This window comes from Hylobates moloch, unplaced genomic scaffold (assembly GCF_009828535.3).
Source record: "Hylobates moloch isolate HMO894 unplaced genomic scaffold, HMol_V3 SCAFFOLD_22, whole genome shotgun sequence".
NCBI classification, from domain to species: Eukaryota; Metazoa; Chordata; class Mammalia; order Primates; family Hylobatidae; genus Hylobates; species Hylobates moloch.
In genome coordinates this window covers 21,524,575-21,549,282 of record NW_026652297.1, presented here as the reverse complement: position 1 = coordinate 21,549,282, position 24,708 = coordinate 21,524,575, and the positions used below count along the sequence as shown (strand labels likewise).

Here is a 24,708-nt window from a genome sequence, read left to right as displayed (position 1 = left end):
ATTGTTACTCCTTTAAGTATTTGGGGCAGGTGGGTTCTTACAGGCAGCAGAAATGAGAAGAAGGTGGGTGAGGGTGTATATCAGTTTAAACAGGCATCCACCTGGGCATCTTGGTACAGGTCAGATTATCTGAAGTGGAAAGAGTGGTATCATTGAAGAGGCATCAGGTTGGGCTTAGGATACTCAGAGTGAAAGCCAGGCATGGCTTTGGGTAGCTCTGTGAGGTTTGACCAGTCACAGAATGTCTTAAGCAGTTTTCTCTTCTGTAAGGTATGAATTTGAGGCCTAAGGGAATGCATGTGGAAGTTCTTTGTAGAAGAGTTGTGCAATGTTAATAGTTGCTGTTTCCTGTAATCGTTGTTGTTAGAGATGTTGTGGGCATGTGTGGGAGTCTGTGGGGAGCTCCATAGCTGAGGTGACCTGGCTCCTCATGATCTGTTCTTCCATGTTGATTTGGTTCCATGCTCATGAAGACCCTGGCATAGCCTGAGGTCATGGTAATGTCCAGCAACAGATGATGAGGGCTTGAAGTAAAGTGAGCTTGGATGGTCACTTTATGGAGAATGAGGAAGTAATTCCAGAAACATTGGGGGATAAATGTGGTAGGGTGTGGTGAACAGATACACAGGATTAGAAACAGGGAAGAAGATACTGTGATTCCAGCTGGAGAGACCAGATCAACAGTGGACGCATCAGCTGTGATCGTCTTCTGTGTAGGTCTGAACTTCCAAGGAAAGCCAGGGCTAGGGGTTCACACTTAGGAATAATGAACATCTGATTTGTAGCTAAACCCATGTGAGTGGAGGAAGTCACCAAGGGGAGTGTAGAGTGGAGGAGAGCTGGTAGCCGGGGATGAACCCTGATGAATACATCGCATGCCCACCACCATGATGAATGTGAGACTGGCTCAGTGAAGGTTATAAATGCAAGAATGAGAAGCAGGATTTAATTTAGCCATAAGTACACAGTCAAATGACTTTCTGAAAAATAGGAAAGTGTCTATACCAGGGTAAGACAGAACCATAAGAGTCGTGGCCCCTAGGTCTAGCCAAATATTGATCTTCATAAAATCTAAATGTGGTCGTCTAGTTAAAAAGGACTACTCACCCTTTCTGGTAAACAATTTGGCAGCCTCTGCCAAGCCTTTGAAAAGTTAATATCCCTTCATTCATTAATACCACTTCCAGGAATCTATTTGAAGGAAATAAGCAGAGCTACAAGTATGCTTCCTCTTCTTGGGGGTGTGAATTTCCCTGGAACGCACAGGATAAGGGCTGCATTTAACTTTGACATCTTTTTAAAGTTTGGATCCTAGGTAGCACTGTGGTATAAGATACAAAATTTGTGCTGAAGTTGAAGGTAAAAGATGAGCATTCAAAGAAATCTTGCAGTTTTCCCTCAGACTCCCACTCTGCTCTGCTCTTGAGGTTATGACTGTGGTGGGAGAGTCGGATATGCTGGCCTGCAGGGTGAACTCAGAGCCTTTGTGGGCATGGATCCAAGGCCATATGTGATCCAGTTCTTGTCACGTCTAGTCAAGCCTCATTTCTGGGCTCCTCTTGGTTTCTCATGTCATGTTCCAGAAATATTTCTAGAAATTTCCTCAACACACCAGGCTGTTGCATACTGTCACACTTTTGCCCATCATGATCCTTCCTTGCCTTTACATGGATTGCCCTCTCCTTTTCCTTTACATATGTGGTGAACTCTTATTCATCCTTCAAACCCTTCTGCAGAGTGGGTCCCAAATAGGTTTTGTCTAGCATGGCATTTTGGGAAAAAAAAAAAAAATTGGATTTGAATACTTTAAGGTGAGGCATACATGCTCCAGTTGTGCCACATTTCTTACTCTTCCTTTTGTGTTACAGCATGTCATTTGTTACATCCCTGATCTACTCTGAGAAACTTTTCTCAACCTCCCCTTCAGGCAGAAATAATCACCATTGTCACTGTCATATCTATGCCTTCACATCCATTACTATATTATCCTCTATGAGGAATTTTTACAATATTTACTTTTTCAATTCTAAAAGTAACATCCATGCCCTTTAGGTAAATTTTGAAAATTACACAGTAATAGAAAAAAATCACTTATAGCCCCACTCCCCAAATACAGTGCTGTTTTCATTTTGGTGACTTTTTATGCACAGTTTATGTATGTGTATTACATAGTTGTCATAATAAAGTCTATGAAGTTTAGAATCTTGACTTTTTATATGTCATTATAAGCATTAATTGTTCCATGATAGTGTAATTATTTTTAAACTCTGTTCGCAATAATTGGCCAAATCTTCTTGAGGGTTGGGGATCCTATTTTACATTCCTGGTACCTAAGCACCGTGTTGGTCTGGACCAATGTAGGGGCTTACTAACTATTTGTTGAATTCTACAGCTGAAAAATTAATGTCTCCATCCCTACCTTCAAGGAGCTCATTTCGGGAGAGAAGGCTACATATTCATCCATTATTTAATATATTCATTCATTCAACAGATCTTTATTGAGGACCTGCTACATGTCAGACATCATTCTATTACTGGGGATGCAGCAGTGCAAAATACCCCAGCCCTCACGAAATATGTATTCTAGAGCAGTGATTGGCAAACATCAGGCTGCGTTGGAATCACTTGGAGGACTTGTTAAGACACAGATTGCTGGATCCCACCCTCAGAGTTTCTGACTCAATAGGTCTGTGGTGGGGCCTGAGAATTTGCATTTCCAACAGGTTCCCAGGGGATGCTGATGCTCTGGTCTGGGGACCACACTTTGAGAACCCCTGGCCTAGAGGATAAATTTGCAGTACAATATGGCAAAGGAATATGGTTGTCTGGTTTGTTGTGGGAGAAGGGCAGATGTCTGTGTCCAAGCCTCTCCGATTCCTCCAGTCCCAGTGAGGAAGGGGAGGGCTAGGATAATGCCCTGTGTATGGAGTCCTCGCCTCTTCACTCTAGATGACAGCAGTCTCTGCAGGGCCGCAGAAGCCCAGGACTGATAAGGAGAGAGGTTAGAGATACTGTCTTTGTGCCCCATCCTTTGGCGCACTTGCCATATGTAACGTCTAAACTAAGCTCCAGTGCAACTGCAAAATAAATGTGTTTTCACTCACTTTATATATGAGAAAACTGAGGCGCAGCAAGTTCATATAATCTACTCTGGTTCCTCAAGATGGTGAGTCACATATCTGGGGCTCCACATCAGGCCTTTCCAAAAGCCTTTAAACTTCATGCTATTTCCATGACTCTAGTTAGACTGGCCTATGGTTGAGCCCTCCAAGGAAGCAGTTATTAAAATGCTTCAGAAGTCATAGCTGTTTCCTCTGCAGTAAGAGAGTAGTAGCAGAAGCTAGTGCAGGTGTCTCCTCATTTCATTTGAGGGCTGTAAAACCCATTGCCTTTCTCTTTTGGCATATGTTGCCAGAAAGCTCAGAAGTATGCTTTGCATACAGTGGCTTTCCTCAGCCTCCAAAGTTCTTTGGTATAATTATTTCCCTGCTATTTTCTTTAAAAATTTGTGTTGCTGTGCCTTCTTTTAGGAGCTTTATAGAATAATTTTTTAAATCAGTGGATATCATAGATTAATGAGGGAAAAAATTTTCAAAATGGAATGGATGGCTTTAAGGTTTTTTTTGTGTTTTGTTTTTTTAACTTTTGAAGAGTGAATTGAGCCAACTCTGGGCATATGAGTGGACACATACATGCCCATAGACATGTATGTAGTTGATGCTTTGACATGTGTCCACTGAGTCTTGTGATTAAAAGAATGAACTTTGGCCCAGGCCAGACCTGGTTTTGCACTCTGGCTACTCACTGCTTGTTTTATGACTTTAATGTCTCTGGGCTCCAGTGTCCTCATCTGAAATGGAGACAATGATACCATGCAGCGTCATTGAAGGATGAAACGTTTTGTTGTTTTAATTTATGTAAAATGCCTAGCTCAATGCCTAGACATAGTAGGTCTATAATAGACAGTAATTACTACTATTCTTATTTTATGTCTAGCACAGGCTAGGATTTAAAGACTGGACTGCACATTTGCAACTGCAGTTTTCCAGGTTGTGCAGTGTGGAAGAAAAATGACTTTCCATTTAATGTCAGGGTGGTTCTTCCAAGGAGAACTGTCAGGGCAGCTTCTCCTTTAGAGAGAATAGCTCTATGCTGGCGAAACTGACTCTCAAATGAGGGTAGATTATCGTTGCAGAGGCCTCAAGATTTTCTGAGGTCATCTGCTTAGGGCTTGGTGACTAAGACTTAGACAGCTCTGAGGTCTGCACCGCCTTATTTATTTGTAAAATGACTTAAGCATCCTTGCCTGGAAAGTCCCCTGAAGCCTACCTTCTGGCTTTGGCTGGCTCTTGCTTTATTAGATGATTATTTTCAATTTTTCTTTCAAACTTATGACTTACATTCAACCCAATTGCCTTGGGCTATTTTTTAGGGATAGGGAGAGTTCAAGTACCTCAGTACTCCAGGTGGGTGTTCATCCCCCATCCCATTGGTACAGGGAGTGAGAAGGAGCCATCACCTTGCTGCTGGATGGTGTGGACCAGGACTTGGAGAGCCAAGAGTCACTCTATGGCTGTGGGCTGGGCATGATCTGTGGGCTCCTTTGACCTTCCCTAAACCTGAGAGCACCGGGGAGCAAGGTGTCCGTCTAGATGATACATCTCGGGGAGGATGGGCCCACAGCCTTGGCACAGGGGTGATTTTCCCACCTCTGCCCTTCTCTGCCAAAACTATTGTCCAAAAAGGAAGCTCTTTGGGCCATAAAATGCCATCTGTTGCTTGTATATGGTTATATAGACGAGCTGTAGTTATACAGTAGCCCGATGGGCAGGAAGTCAGTGATTCATCTGAAAAAAAGTGACAAAAAAAACCAAACTCTTAACAAAACAAACTTCCTCCTTCTCAAACTCTTTGTTTAGAACTTTTTTCAGCCTCTTTAAAAAATGTTAATAAGGACTAACGCAGTGTTTCAAAGTGGTGATTTCAACTCTTCAAAGCCAAATGCTTTATCTTTCCATCAGACAATATAGTTAAAACAAATAAACAAAAAAAACTGTCTTCTTCAGACTAGGGTGTGGGGGCAGGTGCCCCTGAGGACATGGGGCTCCTGCCAGCTTGGAATTCTTCCCGTGCACCTGAAATAGCCTCGCAGGCCTCGGGGAGGCGCTTTGCACGCTGCACATGTCCCTTTGATAGACCATTCCATTCACTTGGTTCCCTTCCTTTTGTTTGCCTCACAGATCCAGGAGGCTGCAAGCCAGGGCCTGAAATTCGTTGGTGTTATACCTCAGTACCACTCCTCCGTGAACTCGGCAGGCAGCAGCGCTCCGGTGTCAACTGCCAACAGCACCGAGGATGCCAGAGATGCAAAAAACGCACGTGGGGATCACGCGTCACTGGAGAATGAGAAACCAGGGACTGGGGATGTGTGCAGTGCTCCGGCTGGGAGAAACCAAAGCCCAGAGCCCGGCTCAGGCCCCAGAGGGGAGGTGCCCATCGCCAAGCAGCCCAGCTCACCCTCCGGAGAGGAAGATGGTGGAGAACTTTCACCACAGGGGGTGAGCAAGACACTGGATGGACCAGAGAGCGACCCCTTGGGGGTGCATGAAGAGCCACTCTCAGGGAGTAAGTATGTCAGCAATGGGAGTTTTGACCCGCTTAAAGAACAGCTAACAGCTTTTCATTAATCCCCATGGTATCTCAGAGAAAAAGGAATGGAATTTAGAGTGTAGAGACAGCAGTCCATCAAACAGGAGAAACTTTATCAAGCAGTTATTTGTGCCAGCTGACTGTTTACTTACTGAAGTTATGACTTCTGGGGAGTACAGAACCACATGAAATTGACTTGCAGTTTGCTCCAAAATGTCACGTTTGAAGTGGATTCTAGACTGTGAGTTCTTTTATCTCCTGTGCTCTCGAAATTGCCCTTGAATTATCCAGCTTTTTCACACAGGAAGTGTCAGCCTGCCAGGCACCAATGAAAACCTACACACCACCTGTTAAAATACCCACCTAAAGCAAGACATTTTACAGCTGAGCAAATTGGGGTTTAGAGAGGAAATTTGTTGCCCAGTCTGGAAATAGGCAGTTCAGGCATATGAACCCAGGTGGACTTACCCACCATCCCTTCACACCTCTCTGCTTGGTCTTTCCTGTGTGATAGACTAACAAGATTTACCGAGGCCCTTAACAAGATTTACAGGGAGCAAAGTTTCCCTCCGTTTCTCTGTATTTCCTTTTTCTCTACTTTCTTCAGGAAATCAACCATCCTTATTTCCCCCTTTCTCCAGGAAATCTAGCATCCAGTCATTTCCTGAGAGCAAGGTACTTACGTGAGCCATGTAAGTATGAGCAAGTATGAAAACGAACAGAAGACCCCCAGGGCTTAGGAGGGCTTTCTGTTTAGGCCTTTCTGGATGATCTCCCTGGTTAATATTGTTATTATCATTTATTTACTAGTTCTTGAAATTAGCCTCTTACAAGTGAGAATGAACAGGCGTTTTCCCTTCGAGAAGGGAAAACAAGGAGAAACAGTTTCTTTTGTTACATCAGAACTTCTTGAGAAGAAAACTATGGGATGGTTAATTCCAGGGGCTTATTTGCAAAGTTGATTTAGAGGGAGATATTGGAGCTGCCTCAGTTCTGTGATATAGTAAGACTATTGCTTAATCAAGGCATTGAGCCTTCTTAGTATGCACTGAAGTAGAGCCCTTCATTTGTGTGATTTTTCACTGTTTGAGGCACATGCCTGCTGCCCTCATGAAGTAGCTGAGCATGCATTTAAGGCCAGTGTGTCCTCCTCATGAACGCCCAGGTCTTAGTCCAGAAACCTCCATCTTCTCATGGAGGTTGGGCTGGATGTGTGTGCTCTGAATCCTGGGCAGGAAGATGGACCTCATTGGAGTCCTTCTGTACAGTCCAGGACTGTGGGAGGGGGAGGGCGAGGGTCAGGCCAGGCAGAGGCCCCCAGGAGAAAGGGCAGGAGTGACGGAGAGGTGAGGAGCATGGTGCTCAAGAATCTAGAGTCTGTTTACATTCCGGCCTGCCTTCCGTGCCTCAGTTCCTCACCCTGTGAAATGGGGATAGAACGATAGTTTCTCACCTCTCATGGAATCCTGGCTTTGAGAAAGGAGGCAGTTACTATTGAGGTTTCCTCAGTAGTTTTCAGATCCTTCCTGTGTTCCAGAGCCCACCTTCCTCCGATACTCCTTCCAGACTTCCTGCCTCCTGTGAGAGGATTATTCACTGGGGAAACTTGTCCTAGGAACCTCCGCAGGTGCCCAGGACCTTCTTGCTACCCCATGGCTACTCACCTCCCTCACCCAGAATCTCCCCTGACGGCTGAACACAGAAAAATCGACACCCAAAGCATCTTGGCCCCTATCCCATCACCCAAGTCCCTGTTCTCTCCTGGAGAAACAGATCCTGCTGGGGAGGAATGGGTGAATGCGTGTGTTTCGGGAGGTGGTCAGCCCACCGTGGATGAGAATTTCAGCTCTGCAGGGGTAGGCCAGGAGGAGGGATTAAAGCCTCCTTCAAGCCCAGTCTCCCTAGGCAGGTAAACACTGCCTGTCTCTACACATAAAGCAGTCCCTTTATCTCTCTGCTCAGGCTGCCAATCTCTGAAATTTAGGCAGCTCACTGTTATCCCTTTTTCCTCCTTTGGTGGAATAGATGAGCTTTTGGGTTTTTCATACAGGGATCATTTCACATATAAGCCTTTCAGTGGTCACGATGGCAGTCACCCTCCAAGTGCCCTATTCTGTGTGTCCTTCTTGTGTCATCTCAGTTACTCCTCACAACAGCTTTATGGCAGAAGATGCTATTACTAGGTCCATTTTACAAATAGGGAGTGTCATCTTTTATACCCCCATACAGTTTAATTTCTTTATCACAGCTTGAATATTTGGCCTCCCTGAAGGCTGAACGTCCAGGGACCCTGTCCTCATTGGTTGTGACCCTCACCTGACCCCCGGCCTCTCTCCTAATCTTTCTCCTAGGAAGTCCACTCACCGTCACTCCCCCGCAGGCACACACGGGCCCCCCCAGGCACCCCTCCCCACTGCCTGCTCAGCTCCCAGCTTGCCTTCTCTCAGGGCCCCCTAAGGAGGGTGAAGTATTTTTACTCCTCTTCTGCCAGGTGGGCTTAAATAGGCAATCACAGCAAGACAATTAAAAAATATCCAGAGGGAGTCTCCCTCCTCTTCCCTCCTTCTCCTCAGTTAATTTATTTCCTTTATAGGAGGCCTTGGGGAGAGGAATCTAGGTAATGCCTGTTCAGACAGGACTTTCCAGTGGATTCTCCATGCAGAAGCAGGCGCAGGTCGTCCCTCCCCATCTCTGCAGGCTCGGTGCAGCCGTCACGCCTCCTTGCCCCTGCAGGTTCTCGGGGAGGCCCGCCGTGGGTTCCTCTTCCTGCTTGCTGACTTATTTCCTGGTCTGGGGGAATTTCCTTTTGGTTGGAGGTCCATGCTGTGCCGTGATCACCTGAGCCTGTGCAGGGACAGCCTCAGCATCTCCGTTGCCACAACTTCCATCAGAGAAACCAGGAGGCTAGACAGGTTCAGGAAAATTCTAATCATTCTCACCGTCACCAAAATGATAAGTCTTCTAAGCACTGCCCTTCCTACCCTGCACCTCCTCACTTAAAATGCTTAGAAATGTCAGCCAGAAACCCAAGCCTGTGATGCCAATCATGTTTCTAGCTGAGAGGATTTTATTCAGTAGCCCTCCCTGGCTGCCAGCTCATTGTGAATGGCCAAAACCTGGGGGTTGGGCTTTCCTGATGTGAGGGCTCCTTCCCTCCCAACTCCCTCGGGATAGTTGGACCCCATGATGTGGCCCCCTCCCAGATCTGCCACCTGCCACCATCTTTCTGGCCTTTTACTCAGTCCATTAACAAACAGCTATTGAGCTCCCACCCGCGGTCATCAGCTCCTGCCTTCTGTGTCCTGATGAAATTAGCCTCTTGTTAGATTTGGGAAAGAGCCCAGGGTTTGGGGTTTGAAAGACTCTTGGCTGCGCCACTTACTGGCTTGTGATTTCTGGGGGATCCACTTAGCACTTCCGGGCACAGAACCAGTGCCACCCCCTCTCATCAAGGTTGGGAGAGTCACATGAGATGGTGAAGGTGAAAGGCCCTTGTAAATATGGGACACATGCCTGTGGCTGCTGTCATCCTTACAGGTGGATTCCCGTGGATCGTTGTGCATGCGGCGGTCCCTGCACTTTGCCTTTCCCTGCTGCCCTGGCAAGCGGGCCTCACTATTAGTACCTGCTATTAGTACCCAAGCCTGAGCGAAGCTTGAGCAGCCTTGTCCAGATTTAGGCATCTGGATGGAGCAGCCTGGGGCCCTTCTACCCTCCTGCCCTGCCTCGCCACCACGGTGCCCACTGCCTCCCTTCCCAATGCAAACCTTTCTGCTTAGTCCCTTCTGCCCATGACCTCAGCAGCCTGCAGTCCCCACCCAGCTTGGGCTGCCCAACCGAATGTGATGCCCACTTGTTCCTTCCAGTGCAGGTAACGACCAGCTGCCTCCTCCTCCCACATCTAGCCCTTGGAGCCCCAGATTTTCACCCAGGCTCTAAACTCTTTCTTCTCTCCAGACCAGAGGTCTCCTGGGACAGCAGGGCCCAGCCAGTCCCCTGCTTACCCTCAAGACCTGGGCTCTCTGGGGCCCCACCTGCAGGCAAACTGCAGCCTCCTATCCTGTGCCAGAGTCCCCACGCCCAGGCACAGACCTCAGGGCTGGACAGCTGCCTCTTTCCTCCCCACTCCCTAGTAGCCTGGCAAGGCCTGAATGGACCAGGCTCCCAGGCTGGCAGTACTCAGCCACCCCCACCCTTGGGCCCCATGCCCCCTTAACCTGCCCTCACTTTCTCCTCTGGTTGGCTTAGGTCAATACAGTGAACATGTGTGTAACAGGAGGGATCTAAATGAGACAAGGTGGGGGAAAGGGAGAGACGAGAAGACAGTCCCGATGCTCCTTGGGTGCTCTGCCAGTACAGTCCTTCAGCCACTCCCAAAACATTCTCAAAAACAACGCCTTCCCTATCCCTCTGGGACTTACTGTCCCATGTCTGGAAAAATCTTCCAGCTGGGGTCATGGCAGAGTCACAGAGCAGCTGAGAAAATTTAAACAAACGTGGGGCTTCTTTTTGGAATTTTTGGTGCTTGCTCACATGAGGATGTGTGTTGGAGAATCAGAATTTTAAAGGACATCACTTTTGGACAGTTCTCTTGGCTGGTTTCCATGTGGGTAGAGAAAGGCCTGGGGCCAAGGAGATGATGGGGCAGAGGAGTGTACAAGGGTTACGCATCTGCAATCAGGTTTTTCCCAATATTTCATTGCTGCTGATGCTGTGGAGGCTCTTCGTTCCAACACTGTTTCCTTTTCCTGAGAAATTTATTTCGGTCTCTGGCTTCAGTCTGGCCCCCTGGGGAGGATCAAGCCGGGAAAGCTGTCAGCACCGTCTACCTTTTCTGAGGGTCTCTGTCTTCCTCCACTACACCCCCAGCATTCTCACTTCTCCTTTGGCCTTCCCCTTTTTCTGGGTCATTACGCGTTTGGGAAAGTTATGTTTCTGTCTTGCCGTTGAGTGGGAGTTCCTTCTGTGTGATCAAGTGTTACCATGTAGTTTTGGACTTTGGCCACTTCCAAATTCCCCACCTACTTCTCCCACACAGAGGCTGTGATTTTTTTCTTCTTCTTAATTCATTTGCATTTGTGCTTGACTGTAGCAGGCTGTAGCGAGTGGGTGGTGCTATGGCCCATGTTGGGGTCACCTGTGGACAGCTCTGGCCAAGCCCACAGGTTCCTTAGCCTCTCTACCTGCAGACATTCTCTGGAACGGGCCCTGAGGAATTAACGATTCAGGAGTGACCTTCGATTTATGAGGATAAATGTCCAGCCTTCCTTGCCCTTGGTGGGTGAATCTGAGGTGTGTTTTACACAGTGTCTCAGGGTCCTTGTTGGGATTGAGCCCTAGTTGCCCCAGTGGCAACATGCTCTTCAATGCACTCATTCACTGGCATCATCTCCAGCTCCTCCCTGTTTCCCATTCCTACTCCTTCCCTCTGTTTCCTGGGATCACTTCCCAAATAAACTACTTGCACAGGAAGGCTTGCAGGGTCTGCTTTCGAAGGAATCCAAATAAACCCAAGAACTCACTAAAACCTTGCTTATTATCTTGCCCTCGGTAGCTGCAGCTTTTAATTGAACCCCTGACGCCCAGGACTGGAAAACACCCAATCATCTAGCTCACCTCCTGCCCACCCCAGCCCTAATTTGTGGCCGGATTCCCTCCATTACGAACCTCCTCTGTGTCGCTCCATTTCTAATGTTTGTATTTTGAACTCACAAACTAGTCTAGTGACTGCCAGTTCTATACACCAAGACCTAATTTCTGGTGTGAAAGTACTTCCTGGCTGGAGGTGGCTTCCTGAGTAAGCAGGAGGCCTGAGAAAAGCAACTTGGGATGGGGATGATGAACAGGCTAGAACTGGTGTTTAAAATCCAGGTGGCCACTTCCAAAGATGGGCACCTTCCTTTCCTAATTGTTCTATTGGATGGAAAGCCTGAAATGGCTGCTGTTCATTCAGGTCTTGCTGATGACAAAGTAATATGGCCAAGCGTTGGTCCCTAGAGATCTCCGCTGGTGTTCACTCAGGTGGGGCTGTGAGAAGACTTTGTGACCTATGTGAGATAATTTTAGATGTTAGATGGATGAACATATTTGGTGTTACTGTGCTTCATCATCACCCCTTGTTTTTGGCAAGTGGTAGTGGACTGCCTTCATAGTCACGAAACAAAGTTTCCTTTTTCTAAAAAAAGTGTTTGTTTAAATAAAGGAAAGTGAGTCAATTAAAAAAATCAACTAGTACTTGGATACCACAAAACATTGTGAGATAGTGAAATCTGAGAAACAGCATCAGAGAGTGTGGGTCCAGGTGTCTCATGCAGGGAGCATGAATGTACTTTGTCCTTCTTGCTAATGTCAACCATTGTTTATGACCTTTAAATTCTTGTTTCAAAGAAGGGTGGGGATTTTCTTATGATTTAAGAAGATATTTTTGGAAACCAAAGCATATTCCTGACTAGCCTGTGTAAGTAAGACTTTTTAAGCTGGGTCAACTGATTGCTTGACTAAATGAGGAGCACAAAAATAGACTCTCAGACTCAGATTGAAATTCCAGGTATTTGCTTCTGGAGGCTGCTACTGCTAACCCATGCCCAGCTGCACGTAGGCAGTTGCGGCTCAGCTGCTGGGTGGCGGTGATTATTGATTGCTGAAGAACTGAGCTATAAATGAAGGAACCAAAAGCTCAGAGCCTCATCCCCTGTGCCTTCTTGGCTATTTGGACCGACCTGCCACTCCAGGCAGGAACTCTCATTTATGGGAACATATTTATTTTTACATATCAGTGATGTATTTTTGATGTACTTGATTAAGTATTATGGGTTAATACTTAATACAGGAAACACGACTGCAGTTTATAAATAGTGAGTTCAGGAGTGTACAAGGTTCCTGGAATTAGAGTAGTATTTTTGTTTTTATGTGTCTCTGTACATTTACTTTTTCAAAGACCACTCTCGCCCAAATATGTCTGCTTTTATTTCTAAAACACATCTTTGTATGAATTTCTAGAACCATCTGCTATGTTCTTTTCTCAAACACCTAGCTGTGCACATTAATCCCAGATAACAGCTATTCATTATATTCCAGATTAAAAACCTAAGTCCCCCATCAGAAGCCCAACCTTTCAGGTCCATGTTACTTTAAGCCAGCCTCAACTTACTACTTGGAATGAGGCTTTATTATCTGGCAACAATACAGCCTCACAGAGATTTCAGCATTCATCATATCATTTATTCAGGCTCCTGAGAGATTCCGCTTAAGCCGATGAAGCAGATTTTTATCATCAGTTGACCTCTTCTCTCTCCACTCTCTTTACAAATCCCAACAGAAATGGAGATCTTCACACTTTTCAACAAACCGAAGAGCCATCAGAAGTGCCGGCAATACTACCCTGTCACCATTCCTCTCCGTGTCTCCAAGAATGGCCAGACAGTGAGCGGTTTGGACGCCAACTGGTTAGAGCACATGAGCGACCACTTCCGGAAAGGAGGCATGCTGGTGAACGCAGTCTTCTACCTTGGAATAGTGAATGGTATGTTTGGAATTCACAGTCCTTGGGTGGCCCTTTGTGAACTCTGCTTCTAACTCTTGAAATCTTAGTCCCTCTTCAGAGCCTGCTTCATTCAGAAAGCTCTGCAGCAGATAACCATGCTGCATTTTATTTCTAATTAACACATCTTGAGGAACTTTCCATAAAGCCCAGGGCCTGTGCTCTCGAAACCTCTCTAGGAGTCAGCCAGGTATCTTCTGAAATGACAGAGAAAGTGGAGTGATTCTATTTCATCGAAGGTGGCCTCAGTCTCTGTTGCTTTTAAAGGCTTTTAAAAAGATTGTTCCCTGGATTTGTTAATTACCCCCTGGGATTGTGCCATTCTAAAGTGCAAATTGTTTGTAGACACTATTACAGTTTGAAGTAACAGTAGCAGCACCTTGAAATTAACAGCAGAGAAATAAATTGAACAGCCTGGTTTCTGTAAGCTCCACTGAGACACACACTGTTCCCAGGTCTCCCAGCACCCAGTACCCCCTCCCCAGTAATGTGCTGTCTCTAGTGGTTTGCTGCGTGGGATAGCACTATTGATGTCAGCTCTCCTAAGGCAGAAAGTCTGCCCACAGTGGGAAAATGTGTCAGACAAAGAAAGGGCTTTAGGTTAACGAGAAGGCAAGTTGAGCCACCAGGGTGTGTCAAGTCTGGGAGGCAACTTGGGGAGTGGGACCAACGTGCCAGCACGTGCGGATCCTGAGGACTGCCAGTCAGCAGGATTCCTAAGTGAAACATAACACCAAATTTGTCAACCCCAGCAAAACCTGGCAGGGGGCATCAACAGCGCCGTGTGTTGTTGTTGAGCTGTTTTCTCTCAAGAATTAACAGAGTCACGAACAGAGTTTGGATTCTACATTGTTTGCAATCCTTGAAATGCCAGCAAGCATCCTGAGAATAGAGACCATTCTGAATTCTAAATGAATGTACTTTAAATCATCCAAAGCCTTAGAACATGATACAGCACAGACAGGTCTTAATTTTGGATGCAAGTCTCTAAGTATCACTGACTAATATTGACATGTTATCATAGTAGCAGCAGGCATTGTATAGTGTAGTGGTCCATAACTATTTGTTGAATGCATGAATGACACAAGAAAGGTGATCGGCTTGTTAAGAATACATCCAGAGCAGGGCTGTCCAATAGAAGTGCCCATGATGATGGAGGTGTTTGTTCTGTATCTGAGTTGTCCAGTATGGCGGCCAACAGCCGCCTGTGGCTACTGAGCACTTGAAATGTGGATACAGCATCTGAATAATTGAATTTTAAAATTCATTTAACTTTCATTAATTTAAGTTTAAATAACTATATGTGGCTAGTGGCTAGTGTCACTGGTCAGTGTGCACTTTGTCAATGCAGTTCTAGAATAAACATGTCTTTTTTTTTTTGGACGGAGTCTCGCTCTGTCGCCCAGGCTGGAGTGCTGGAGTGCAGTGGCGCGATCTCGGCTCACTGCAAGCTCCACCTCCCGGGTTCATGCCATTCTCCTGCCTCAGCCTCCCAAGTAGCTGGGACTACTGGCGCCCACCACCACGCAGGCTAATTTTTTTGTATTTTTAGTAGAGACGGGGTTTCACTGTGTTAGCCAGGATGGTCTCGGTTCCCTGATCTCCTGATCCACCCGCCTTGGCCTCCCAAAGTGCTGGGATTACAGGCGTGAGCCCCTGTGCCCGGCCGAATATACATGTCTTTAATACAACTAATGTAGGGTTACTTCTGTGCCCTAGTGGCAAGGTGGGTAACCTCCCTCTACACAAGGAAGCCCTCCGTGGGTACTTACAAAGTTCCCCAAAGCCAGGGGTTGTCACGGTCTGGTTTGAGATGCATCATAAAACACCAGTGGCGGTACATGCTTCGGGCCAACTTGGGACAGATGTTTACACCCCTCTCGGTGCCCATAGATGCTATCTGTGGCCATGCATAGTTTTACATTCCTTCCTAGGAAACTGATGGTTAGTTGTTGAAGGTGTGTAGAGAGGTGCTGGGAGATAGTGGATACACAGGTGGCCACTTGGAATTTCTTCCCCTCTTAGGAAAACTAGGGCATCAAAAGGAAGGTTTTCTCTTTGACCCCACTGCCTGAGCATGACAGGGGCCCTAAGACCCCCAAGAAAGAACACTTGGAACGTTCACAAACCCATTTGCTGTTCCTCTACCATTATGGTTTGGTGATCAAGGCTGAGTTAGCCTCCTCTACTCCCCGTCACCCCACTCTTCAACCTGGAGTCCAGAAATGCAGACAACTTAAACAGCTTTTTCTTCAGATTTGACTTGAGTGTTTGAAATACTGTTATAGCCTCCCTTGGCTTTAACCACATTAAATTTGTTCTTCCTGCCCTGAAGACAGAACATGAAATTTCCCCTGGCAAGCGCAACCGTGAAATCCTCCACAGGGCCCAGGCATCTTTCTGTATGCTGCCCATATCTTAGAGTTCCACCATAGCTGTTCGTCTCTATGTCAGGGATGGCTGCAAAATTCTCAGAACAAAATGAATTGAAACCCACTCTGATTTTAAACACAATTTCACCCTTTATATGTCATTTGGGAGGGAGAGTATGACTGGGAGTAATGCTCCCTGGGTTAGGGCGTTTCTGCTCTGGAAAAGTCCAAGGTTTCCGTTGGCCACGGATGAAATACGTGTGTGTTCTTTTCCCAGAATTAAGAAAAAAAATGGCAAGCTAATCATAATCATAAGAGGAACCTATTTCTAATGAGATAATTAGTGTCCTTACAAATAAATCTGGCAGAGCTAGAAGCACATCTTTAAGATGTTTGCCATCTGGAATGGCACCAGTCATGACCCCTGAATAGAGATTTATACTCCAAAATATTTTCCACAGGGTCATAAAGCTCAGGAGAACTTTGTCCCATAAACAAGGTGATGTTTCAGCCTGAATTACCCAGTGCAGACTCCAGAGCTTCTGTTCTCAAGGCATTACTCCCCTCCCTATGCCTCCCACCCTGGGACATAGAAAGACTTGTACAGTCCTCAAGTGTGGGCTCCTGCTCATGGTGTCCAGGACTCCTCTCCCTGGGTCGTTCATTAAACCTTAGACTGACCCGGTGTCTTGGGCTGGGGGAGGCTCTGCCCGTGGGCTCTGGCAAGCTTAGGGCACAGAGGAGGGGCATAGTGATGATGACCATGGACACCTAGCGGTTGCTTTGTGTGGGTGCTGGTCTCAGCAATTCAAACTTAGCATTGACTTCATCCTCACAATACCTCAGTGAAGTAGGTACTGTTGTTATGCCTGTGTTATAGCTGTGGAAACTGAGGCACAGAGACATTATGTCATTGTCAAGGTTACTGGCTAGTAAGAGCAAGAAGGTGGCAGGAAGAAAGAAGGGAGTAGGCAGACAAAAGGACCATGAGGTGGGCGGAATAGAAGAGGAAAGACGTGGCTATGCTGGCAGGAGTTGTGGCCCCCAGCGGGACTTTGGTGGCTCTCCCGGTGGGAAGAGGAGGACTCCAAGGTCACTCTAGGGAGGCGGCAGGACCCGATGGAAGCAAGAATGAGTCCAGGGGCCACATAGCAGAGCAACCAGGCACTCAGGAACATGTCAGCCAGTGAGAGGAAGGCCAGGTTCTCTATTTCTAGAGGATGGGAAAGATGAGGAGGAGAGACCCCGAGCTCAGCCGGCTGTTGTGGAGGAGTTGGGTGGGAGCCAGGAGTTTGGGGTAGGACTGAGGCTGCCCACCCCTGAAGACCCAGCGAGGAGGCTGGTTTTTCACAAGGCCTCTGGGCCTACAGAATTGCTGCTGCCATCACCAGCCACTGAGGCTGCTGCCGCTGCCACCATCTCTCTTGCCCTGCCTTACCCAGCATTCCTCTGGTTCTGTCCTGTCCCCCGCCTCCAACTACCCTCTTTGCCCTGCCTTCCCTGCTCCACCCCCCTGCCCACTCCTGCTCCTCGTTCCTCATACACTTGGCCTGTCCTTGCCCTTTCCTACCCTGGCAGTCCTCCACCTCTTTGTTTCAGAAATGGCCTTTGCAGCTGATTATCCAAACCAGAATCTACTGCAGTAACAGTCAGTGTTTGCGGTGACTATATCCTCACTTCTCTTTTTGCCTAGAAGAGCCCTTTTTTCTTTCCCTGACTGCTTGAAAGGAACCTAGCCTCTTATTCTGCAGAACGGCCTGCATGATGTTTCATCTGGTCAGGGCTCGTGGTGTCATTGATCTTATTTCTCCAGCCTCTATTTCCTGTAACCTGGAAGTTAGTTCTAAGGCCTTGATAAGTTAAGAATTATGACAAGAATACATTCCAGGCGATGTGTTCTCCACGCTGCATCACATAGGGGTCACATGACACCCAGATGTGTCTCTGTTCCCACCTTTTTAAAAGATTAGGTCTCCCTTGAGACTTTCTCTGGTTCCCCAGCTGCATCTAAATCCAAGTATCACTTTGTATTGGCATTTATACCACTTTTGACACCTAGCATATCCTCCATGGTCATATATTTGCAAAATACGTAAGTAAAACACATGTACATGTTTTAAATAAAATATATATTAAATATGTGGGGTATATATTTTATACAGACGTACTTGCAACCAACCCCCCAGGCAGGTCCTACTTTTTTACTTTCTTAACATCACAGTGCTGTATTCAGAAGGTAACTAATGATAGTTCTGGATGATGCTCAATAATAATGCCAGTGGTGATGAGGGAAAACACTGATACTGGAGTGTTTCACCAGGAATCTGCAGGTTTTAGGGTGGGACTGGTAAAGAGGGAGAAGGAAGTAGTACCAGGCGTTTCTGATAGCCACTCCCTTGGGACACCACCCATCTCCAGGAATGTCTGGCCTAGTGGTTACAGGCTGGGCTTCTATTTCAAAGAGGCCACTTAATAATGTAGGGGCTAAATTGCACATATGCCATTAAATGCATTTTCTCATGTGTCCATAGGGCACCTTTAAAAAAACTTTTATTGCAGTTTAGCACACACGTAAAAAAATTGTACAGATCATAGGATATAGGTCAGTGGCTTTTCACAAGGTGAGCACACCCATGTCACCAGCACATAGATCAAGAAATAGAACTTATCAAGCTCCTAGAAGCCCCTGCATGTCCCACGCTCTTTCTATTCCCCCAGAGTAACCACAGTTCCTACTTGAAACACTGTTGATGAGTTTTGAACTATGTACAAACTTTATATACTTGTCATTGTGGGATTCATCCATATTTTTACATGTAATTGCAGACCATTTTCTCTCGTTGCTGTGTGCTATTCCATTGTGTCAAATACACAGCTATATACATAACTTAGCCATTTACAGGCATATTTTTATTTTTTTATTTTTTGCTCCATATAGGACAGCATGGCATCTGCACAGATGTGGCCCCAAACAGAAGCCCTAAGCCCATCTCATTGTGACCCGACTGAAATCTCATCCTAACCACCAAGGCAGAGAGAGTATGGTGCAGTGGTCAGAAAACACCAGCTGTGCAAGGGTAGAAACCTAGCCTGTTTAGCACCTACCCCCAGTTCCTCAAGCAGGGTCTGCTTCATCATAGTAGTAGCTCAATAAATGTCTATTGTTGAAAACGGGTAGGTTTTAGGATCAAACAAATCACATTTCAGATCTGGTTTGGCCCTTGTATTCCATATGAACATGGACTAATCATTTAACTCAGTTATCTACCCACTAAAAGGGAATGACAGCTCTTACAGAATTTTGGGGAGGATTCAACGAAAAGCCTTGAACTGCACCTGGCAGAGCGCCTCACATCCAGCTAACACTGAATCAGAATGTTTCTTCCCTATCTGGTCAGTTTAATGGCACTGCAACTTGCAAGCTAACCCTTTTCTAGCTGAAGAGGAGTAATATCTTTTCTAGATTATTCAGTGCCTCAGATTGAGAATGCAGGAAGGCAGGCCCACCCATAGCAGCAGTGAGTGTTCAAGAAGCAAGAGAAGGCAGCAGCCTTGCTCATTCTTTGGTTAATAGAGCAAATTAGCTGCAGTGTGATTGGGAAGCAATATGGCACCGTTACCTGGGATTGGCTGAGCAGTGATTACATTTGCCAAGGGATCACATGTCGTATGACTGCATGTGCAATTGCGCTTATGCAGTTGGCGATTGCTAATCCTGCAATCAAGGTGGTACCAAGAACACTGTGCGACCTCTGATGGAGAGAAGGCACCCTCAGCCAAGAGCATCTGTTATGCCAGCTACTCCAGGGTGGACAATCTAGTCCAGTCTAGCTTGTTTAAAGGAGAACAGTAACACTTTGTTTTTAACCCTGCAAAAATAGACCAAATGCATTGACCGCTTGTCATGGCATGCACATTCAGGCTAGACTTTGGCGAAGCACAGCACCCTAGGGCTGAGCCTGAAGGTTAGCTTGATAGACAGAGTCTTAATGTCTCAGAGGCTGCAGAAGAGTGGTTGTCTCACAGAATTTACCTCTTGAAATAATATGACAAATCTCCTTTTCCCACATCCTTCTTGTAAATCATAAGCTTGGAATATTAAGGTGGCCTTTTGCCAAAAGACCAGCATCAAATATTTATACAGTACGAGGGAAAATAGCTTTTTGTGCACAGTAGGGAAGCATCTTCGCTTTAATAAAAAATGCAGTGATAATGGGATGTTTTCCATAGATGGAGGGCGGTTTAACCTTTTTACATTGGAGCCTTCACTGTAAGATAGACCTATTTATACCCAATTCGGTGCACATTATAGTGAGGCTGAGCCATGAAGGTAATGAGGAGACAAGGAGTGGACCAGGCCGTCAAAACAAGCGACTCTTTAAAAGCCCAGCTGTCTGCTCTCTGGTTCATTGACTTTTTTTGCTGTTACAGATAACCAGATTTTGACAGCCATTCTGAACTTCAGCCTCATGGTTAAGTAGGTGAATCAGCGCTCTGGATTCAGAATACTGGAGCATTAGGCTGAGGTGGGGAGGCTGGGAGGCAGGTAGTGGATGCAGTGGGTGGTGAATAAGGATCTGGGTGTGTTCCTCCTTCATGCCCCCAAGCCAGCCGTAGCTTTCCCTGCTGACTACACAGCCCCTCTCCCAGGCCTGTGACTCAGGAGGAAAGAGAGGAAGCCCGGCAGGGGATGGAGAAAAAGTCTGGACGGGCTGCAAGTGTCCCCTTCCCTCTTCTGGACCTCAGCTCTGCCATGCTCGCCATGGGCAGGCTAAACACCATCATATAATTTATGCTGAATTAAGCACTTAAGTACTAAAAGCACATGGCAGGCACTTTTAAAGGGCTTAGAGGTTTTCCATTGAGAAGATCTGTAGGTAGAGGCTTTGGAAATTTGATGTAACTTATTTTTGTAGACGTCTTGAGGAAATGTGTGCTGTGTTGATACAATCCTGATGGAATCATTGAGTGTCTTCTGGTCTCAAGCATGCCCAGGTCAGGATTTGGGAGGGCTTTACTCAAAGGGGTCTCTTAGGGCATCCCTACTGTGATAGGGGCTCCAGATGGACTCCTGGAGTGTTCCCAGAACTTAAAAAGTAAGCTGGACTATGGTCCATACTCGCCTTGGACCCCAAAATACTTGTGACGTGATTTAGCCGTAGAGCAGCTGTTTTTCCCTGATAACCTATGAAACATGTCTCTTAGGAGGCCATGGAATAAGCACTTGGGAGAAACATTTTAGCAAAGCAGATGAGAGAGGCAAACTTAGCATCTGCCAAGGCTGTTTGATAACAGACTCTCAGGATAGGAATCAAGAAGCTGGAGTGTGTTATTGGTTTACCCATAGGGCTCTTACTTGAAATGGAGAACTATCTTATGTTGGGAAAACATCAGGATAAGGCTGCTGTGCTTATTACCTTACAGCCATGGTTTGTTGAACTGGTTAGGCCTTCCTATTATTCTGGAATAAGGACCCAAGCTAAGCAAAGTACAGTGGTCTCGTTTTTAGGTCTAGGTTGGGCATTGTGTCAGTCAGCTATTGCTCCAATAATGCTGTGTAACAAACCACTTCAGAACTCATTGGCTTACAATGGTAACAATTTACTCTGGCAGATTTTGGGGTTGGCTGGAGCAGCTCTGCTGAGGCAGACCTGGTCTCAGCTGGGCTCCACTGGGGCAGCTCTGCTTCATTTGTCCTTCATCTCCCTAGAACCAATTGGCTAACAGGGGCATGCCCTCTCAATGTAATGGCAAAGACACAAGAGGCCAAGCTCAACCACACATGTGCTTTTTATGTCTCTGCTTGCATTACACCTGCCAATATCCCATTGGCCAAGCAAGTCAGATGAACAGAGCCCTAAGTGGCTGGCCTCCCCACCAGTCAATTTAGTCTTAACCACCTTCTCTCCTGATTCTGCTGCTCACCTGGTCCTTGGCTGTCCTTCACTCACTTTGCATGAAAGGCTGGCTGTCCCTTCCTCCTGGAACTCTCAAACCCTGCAGATCCATATTCCTTGCTTGCTTAGTTCACTCGAAGTGGGGAGCCCTACCCTGATGCCTCTTTCAAAAATAGCCACCACTGTGTCCACCTTCACACTCTCCCCTTGGCCCACTTAGTATTTTTCTAGCATGTATCACCTCTGACATGATGTTATTGTCTTCCTCCTCCACTGCAAGGTAAGCTTCATGGAGGCAGGGACTTTGTCTTGCTGCTTGTGAGATCTCTAGTGACTACAGGACTACTTGGCACATAATAGATTCCCAGTAGGTGTCATAATGAATGGCTGGAAGGTTATTCAGTGTACACTTGAACTCCAGTAACATGTCACTCACCCTTCTGAGGCCCTATCTGCCATTTTTAGACTCCTCTAAGGAAGTCTATTTAGATTATACTAAAATCATGTCCCCATAGTTTTAAAAAACACTTTGATTCTAGTTAGGCCTTTAAGAGCCTTGTAGAGGAGAGAAAAAGGAAATTCTTTGTCATCTGTGTTGTCCATTTACTTGTGTTATACCTGTATTAACTTGTTAATAACCTCACAGAAAAGGATATAAAAGAAAACTCAAATTATATGTAATTCTACCACTTATAACTGCTGCTAGCATTTTGTGTATTTCCTTAAAGTTTGTCTAAACCGTTTTAACATAAAAATCCATATTGAGCTCATGTGGCAGTTTTATATCCTAGTTTTTTCTCCATAATATTGTATCTAAAGCATTTTTCCAAATCATTAAATTCCCATAATATTTTTAGGGACAGCCTAGTATTTTATAGAAATCTCCAAATTTAACTATTTTTCTGTGGTTAAATATTTGGATTGTTGAACATTTAGATTAAGTTTTTAAGTAATTTTATAAGTAATGCTTGTAGATGGATATTTGATGGCATTGGAGGTTATTACCTCATGATAGACAAGAAAGGTAAGATTTCTGGGTGAAAGAGGATGGACTTTTTGTGGCAAGCTCCTGCAACATTGTTAAATTGCTTTCTATAAAGATTGTACAGTTAAAATTCCCTTAAGCACTGTAAACTTTTCCATATCACCATACCTTTACCAGCAGTGAAAATTTTCTTCTCAAAATTCGTCACCTTGCTAAATAAAAAAGAAATTGAGGCCTGGAACAGTGGCTCATGCCTGTAATCCCAGCACTTTGGGAGTCCAGCAGTCCAAAACTAGCCTGAGAAACATAGTGAGACCCCATCTCTACAAATAATAAAAAATTAGCTGGGGTGGTGGCATGTGCCTGTGGTCCCAGCTACTCAGGAGGCTGTGGTGGGAGGATCACTTGAGCCCAGGAGGTTGAGGCTGCAGTGAGCCGTGATTGTGCCATGGCACTCCAGTCTAAGAGACAGAGTGAGACCCCATCTCAAACAAACAAAGAAATTGCAATTTTTTTCAATGTTTACTGGCCATGGAAAGATAAAGAGAATTAATTAATTGCTTTATGTCCTTTGTTTCTAATGGTGTTTCAGTATTTTTAACTATCTATAAAAGCTTTTTATATATAATAATATTAAGCTTAGCCTTTATTTTTGTTATTGTTGTTGCAAATAATTTTCTCATGTTGATGACCTTTTGTTTATGGGGTCTCTTGGGAGCCAAAGCTAAAGATTGTTATATATTCACATTTGTCAGTCTTTTTCTTTGTGACTTCTAGAAAATACTGGCAGTTCCAGGAACTCCAGCGTGATTCAGGGGACTTTCTGAATTTGTCTCCCTTCCCTCCCCATGAAAAAAAAAAGGTCACATTATTATGGATTTGCCCTATTAAAAATTGTCCTTTTAAAAGAGCATATCATTGAAATATGCTTTGTTTGTATGTTAGTTTACTAGGACTGTCATAACAAAATACCACACACCAGGTGGCTTAAACAACAGACACTTATTTTCTCTCAGTTCTGGAGGATAGAAGTCCATGGTCAAGGTTCCAACAACTTCAGTTTCTGGCTAGGGCTCTCTTCCTGGCTTGCAGACAGCCACCTTCCTGCTGTGTCCTCACGTGGCTTTTCCTCTTTACACACGCCAGGAGAGGGAGAGAGAGGGCTCTGGTTTCTCTTCCTCTTCTAATAAGGACACCAGTCCTATTAGACTAAGGCCCCATCCCACCCTAGTTAAAGAAGGACTAGGACCTCATTTAACCTTAATTACCTTCCTAAAGGCTCTGTCTCCAAATATAGTCACATTGTGGGTTAGGGCTTCAACATACGAATTTTGGGAGGACACAATTCAGTCCATAATATTATGATTGAGCAGTGTTTATAGCATCAACTCTGGGAACCAAGAGAGATTGTCCATAATCCCATAGATGAGAGACCCAGCCCTTGAAAGAGTCACATCACCTTTCATGATAGAGCCTAGCCCCAAACCACTTGCTTCTAAGTCCGTCTTCTTCCCCCAAATCCCTTATCAAAATGAACCTAGGACATTTAGGAGCCATGCCCCAAACAAAGGGGCAAAAGGTGCTTCCCTTAGTGTATTCTATAGGGGCAAGGATTCTGTTCAGTATTTCTTTTTTTTTTTTTTTTTTTTTTTTGAGACAGTCTCGCTCTGTTGCCCAGGCTGAAGTACAGTGGTGCTATCTCAGCTCACTGCAACCTCCGCCTCCCCGGTTCCAGTGATTCTCCTGCCTCAGCCTTTCAAGGAGCTGGGATTACAGCCACACCCTGCCACGCCCAGCTAACTTTTTGTATTTTAGTATAGATAGTTTCACTGTGTTGCCCAGGCTGGTCTTGAACTCCTGAGCTCAGTGAATCCTCCTGCCTTGGCCTCCCAAAGTGCTGGGATTACAGGTGTGAGCCACCGTGCCTGGCCTGTTCTGTATTTCTTTTCACCCTCATTGCCTAAGATAGTTCTTGATCATGCTATACATTTCATGTATACTTGTCGAATTGTACAGAGCTCAGAACCTGGTACATTGACTAGAGCAGTGCCCAGGGAAACATCTCCAGTGGTAAATTATTTGGGAAAATTCCCTCTCCCCCACATTCCACCTCTTGACAAGAGCTGCCTAAGATGTTATCTGGACAGCAGCCCACATCATGTGAACTTCCAAAAATCGACGCATCTGACAAGCTCAGATCTGGTGTGTTATATCTCTTCCCTTAAAAAAAAAAACAAAACAAAAAAAACCCTCACCTAAATATAG

At 45.6% G+C, this 24,708-nt stretch overlaps 1 protein-coding gene across 1 annotated transcript in view; it reads left to right on the top strand.

Annotated features, from left to right (window-relative positions):
- The window catches only part of RFTN1 (raftlin, lipid raft linker 1), a 75,231-nt gene that overhangs the window by 5,818 nt on the left and 44,705 nt on the right, over positions 1-24,708 (top strand). The window contains exons 5-6 of the mRNA XM_058433736.1: positions 5,241-5,625; positions 12,968-13,171. Of these exons, the coding sequence (XP_058289719.1) occupies positions 5,241-5,625; positions 12,968-13,171 (589 nt within the window). The remainder of the gene's footprint in view (positions 1-5,240; positions 5,626-12,967; positions 13,172-24,708) is intronic.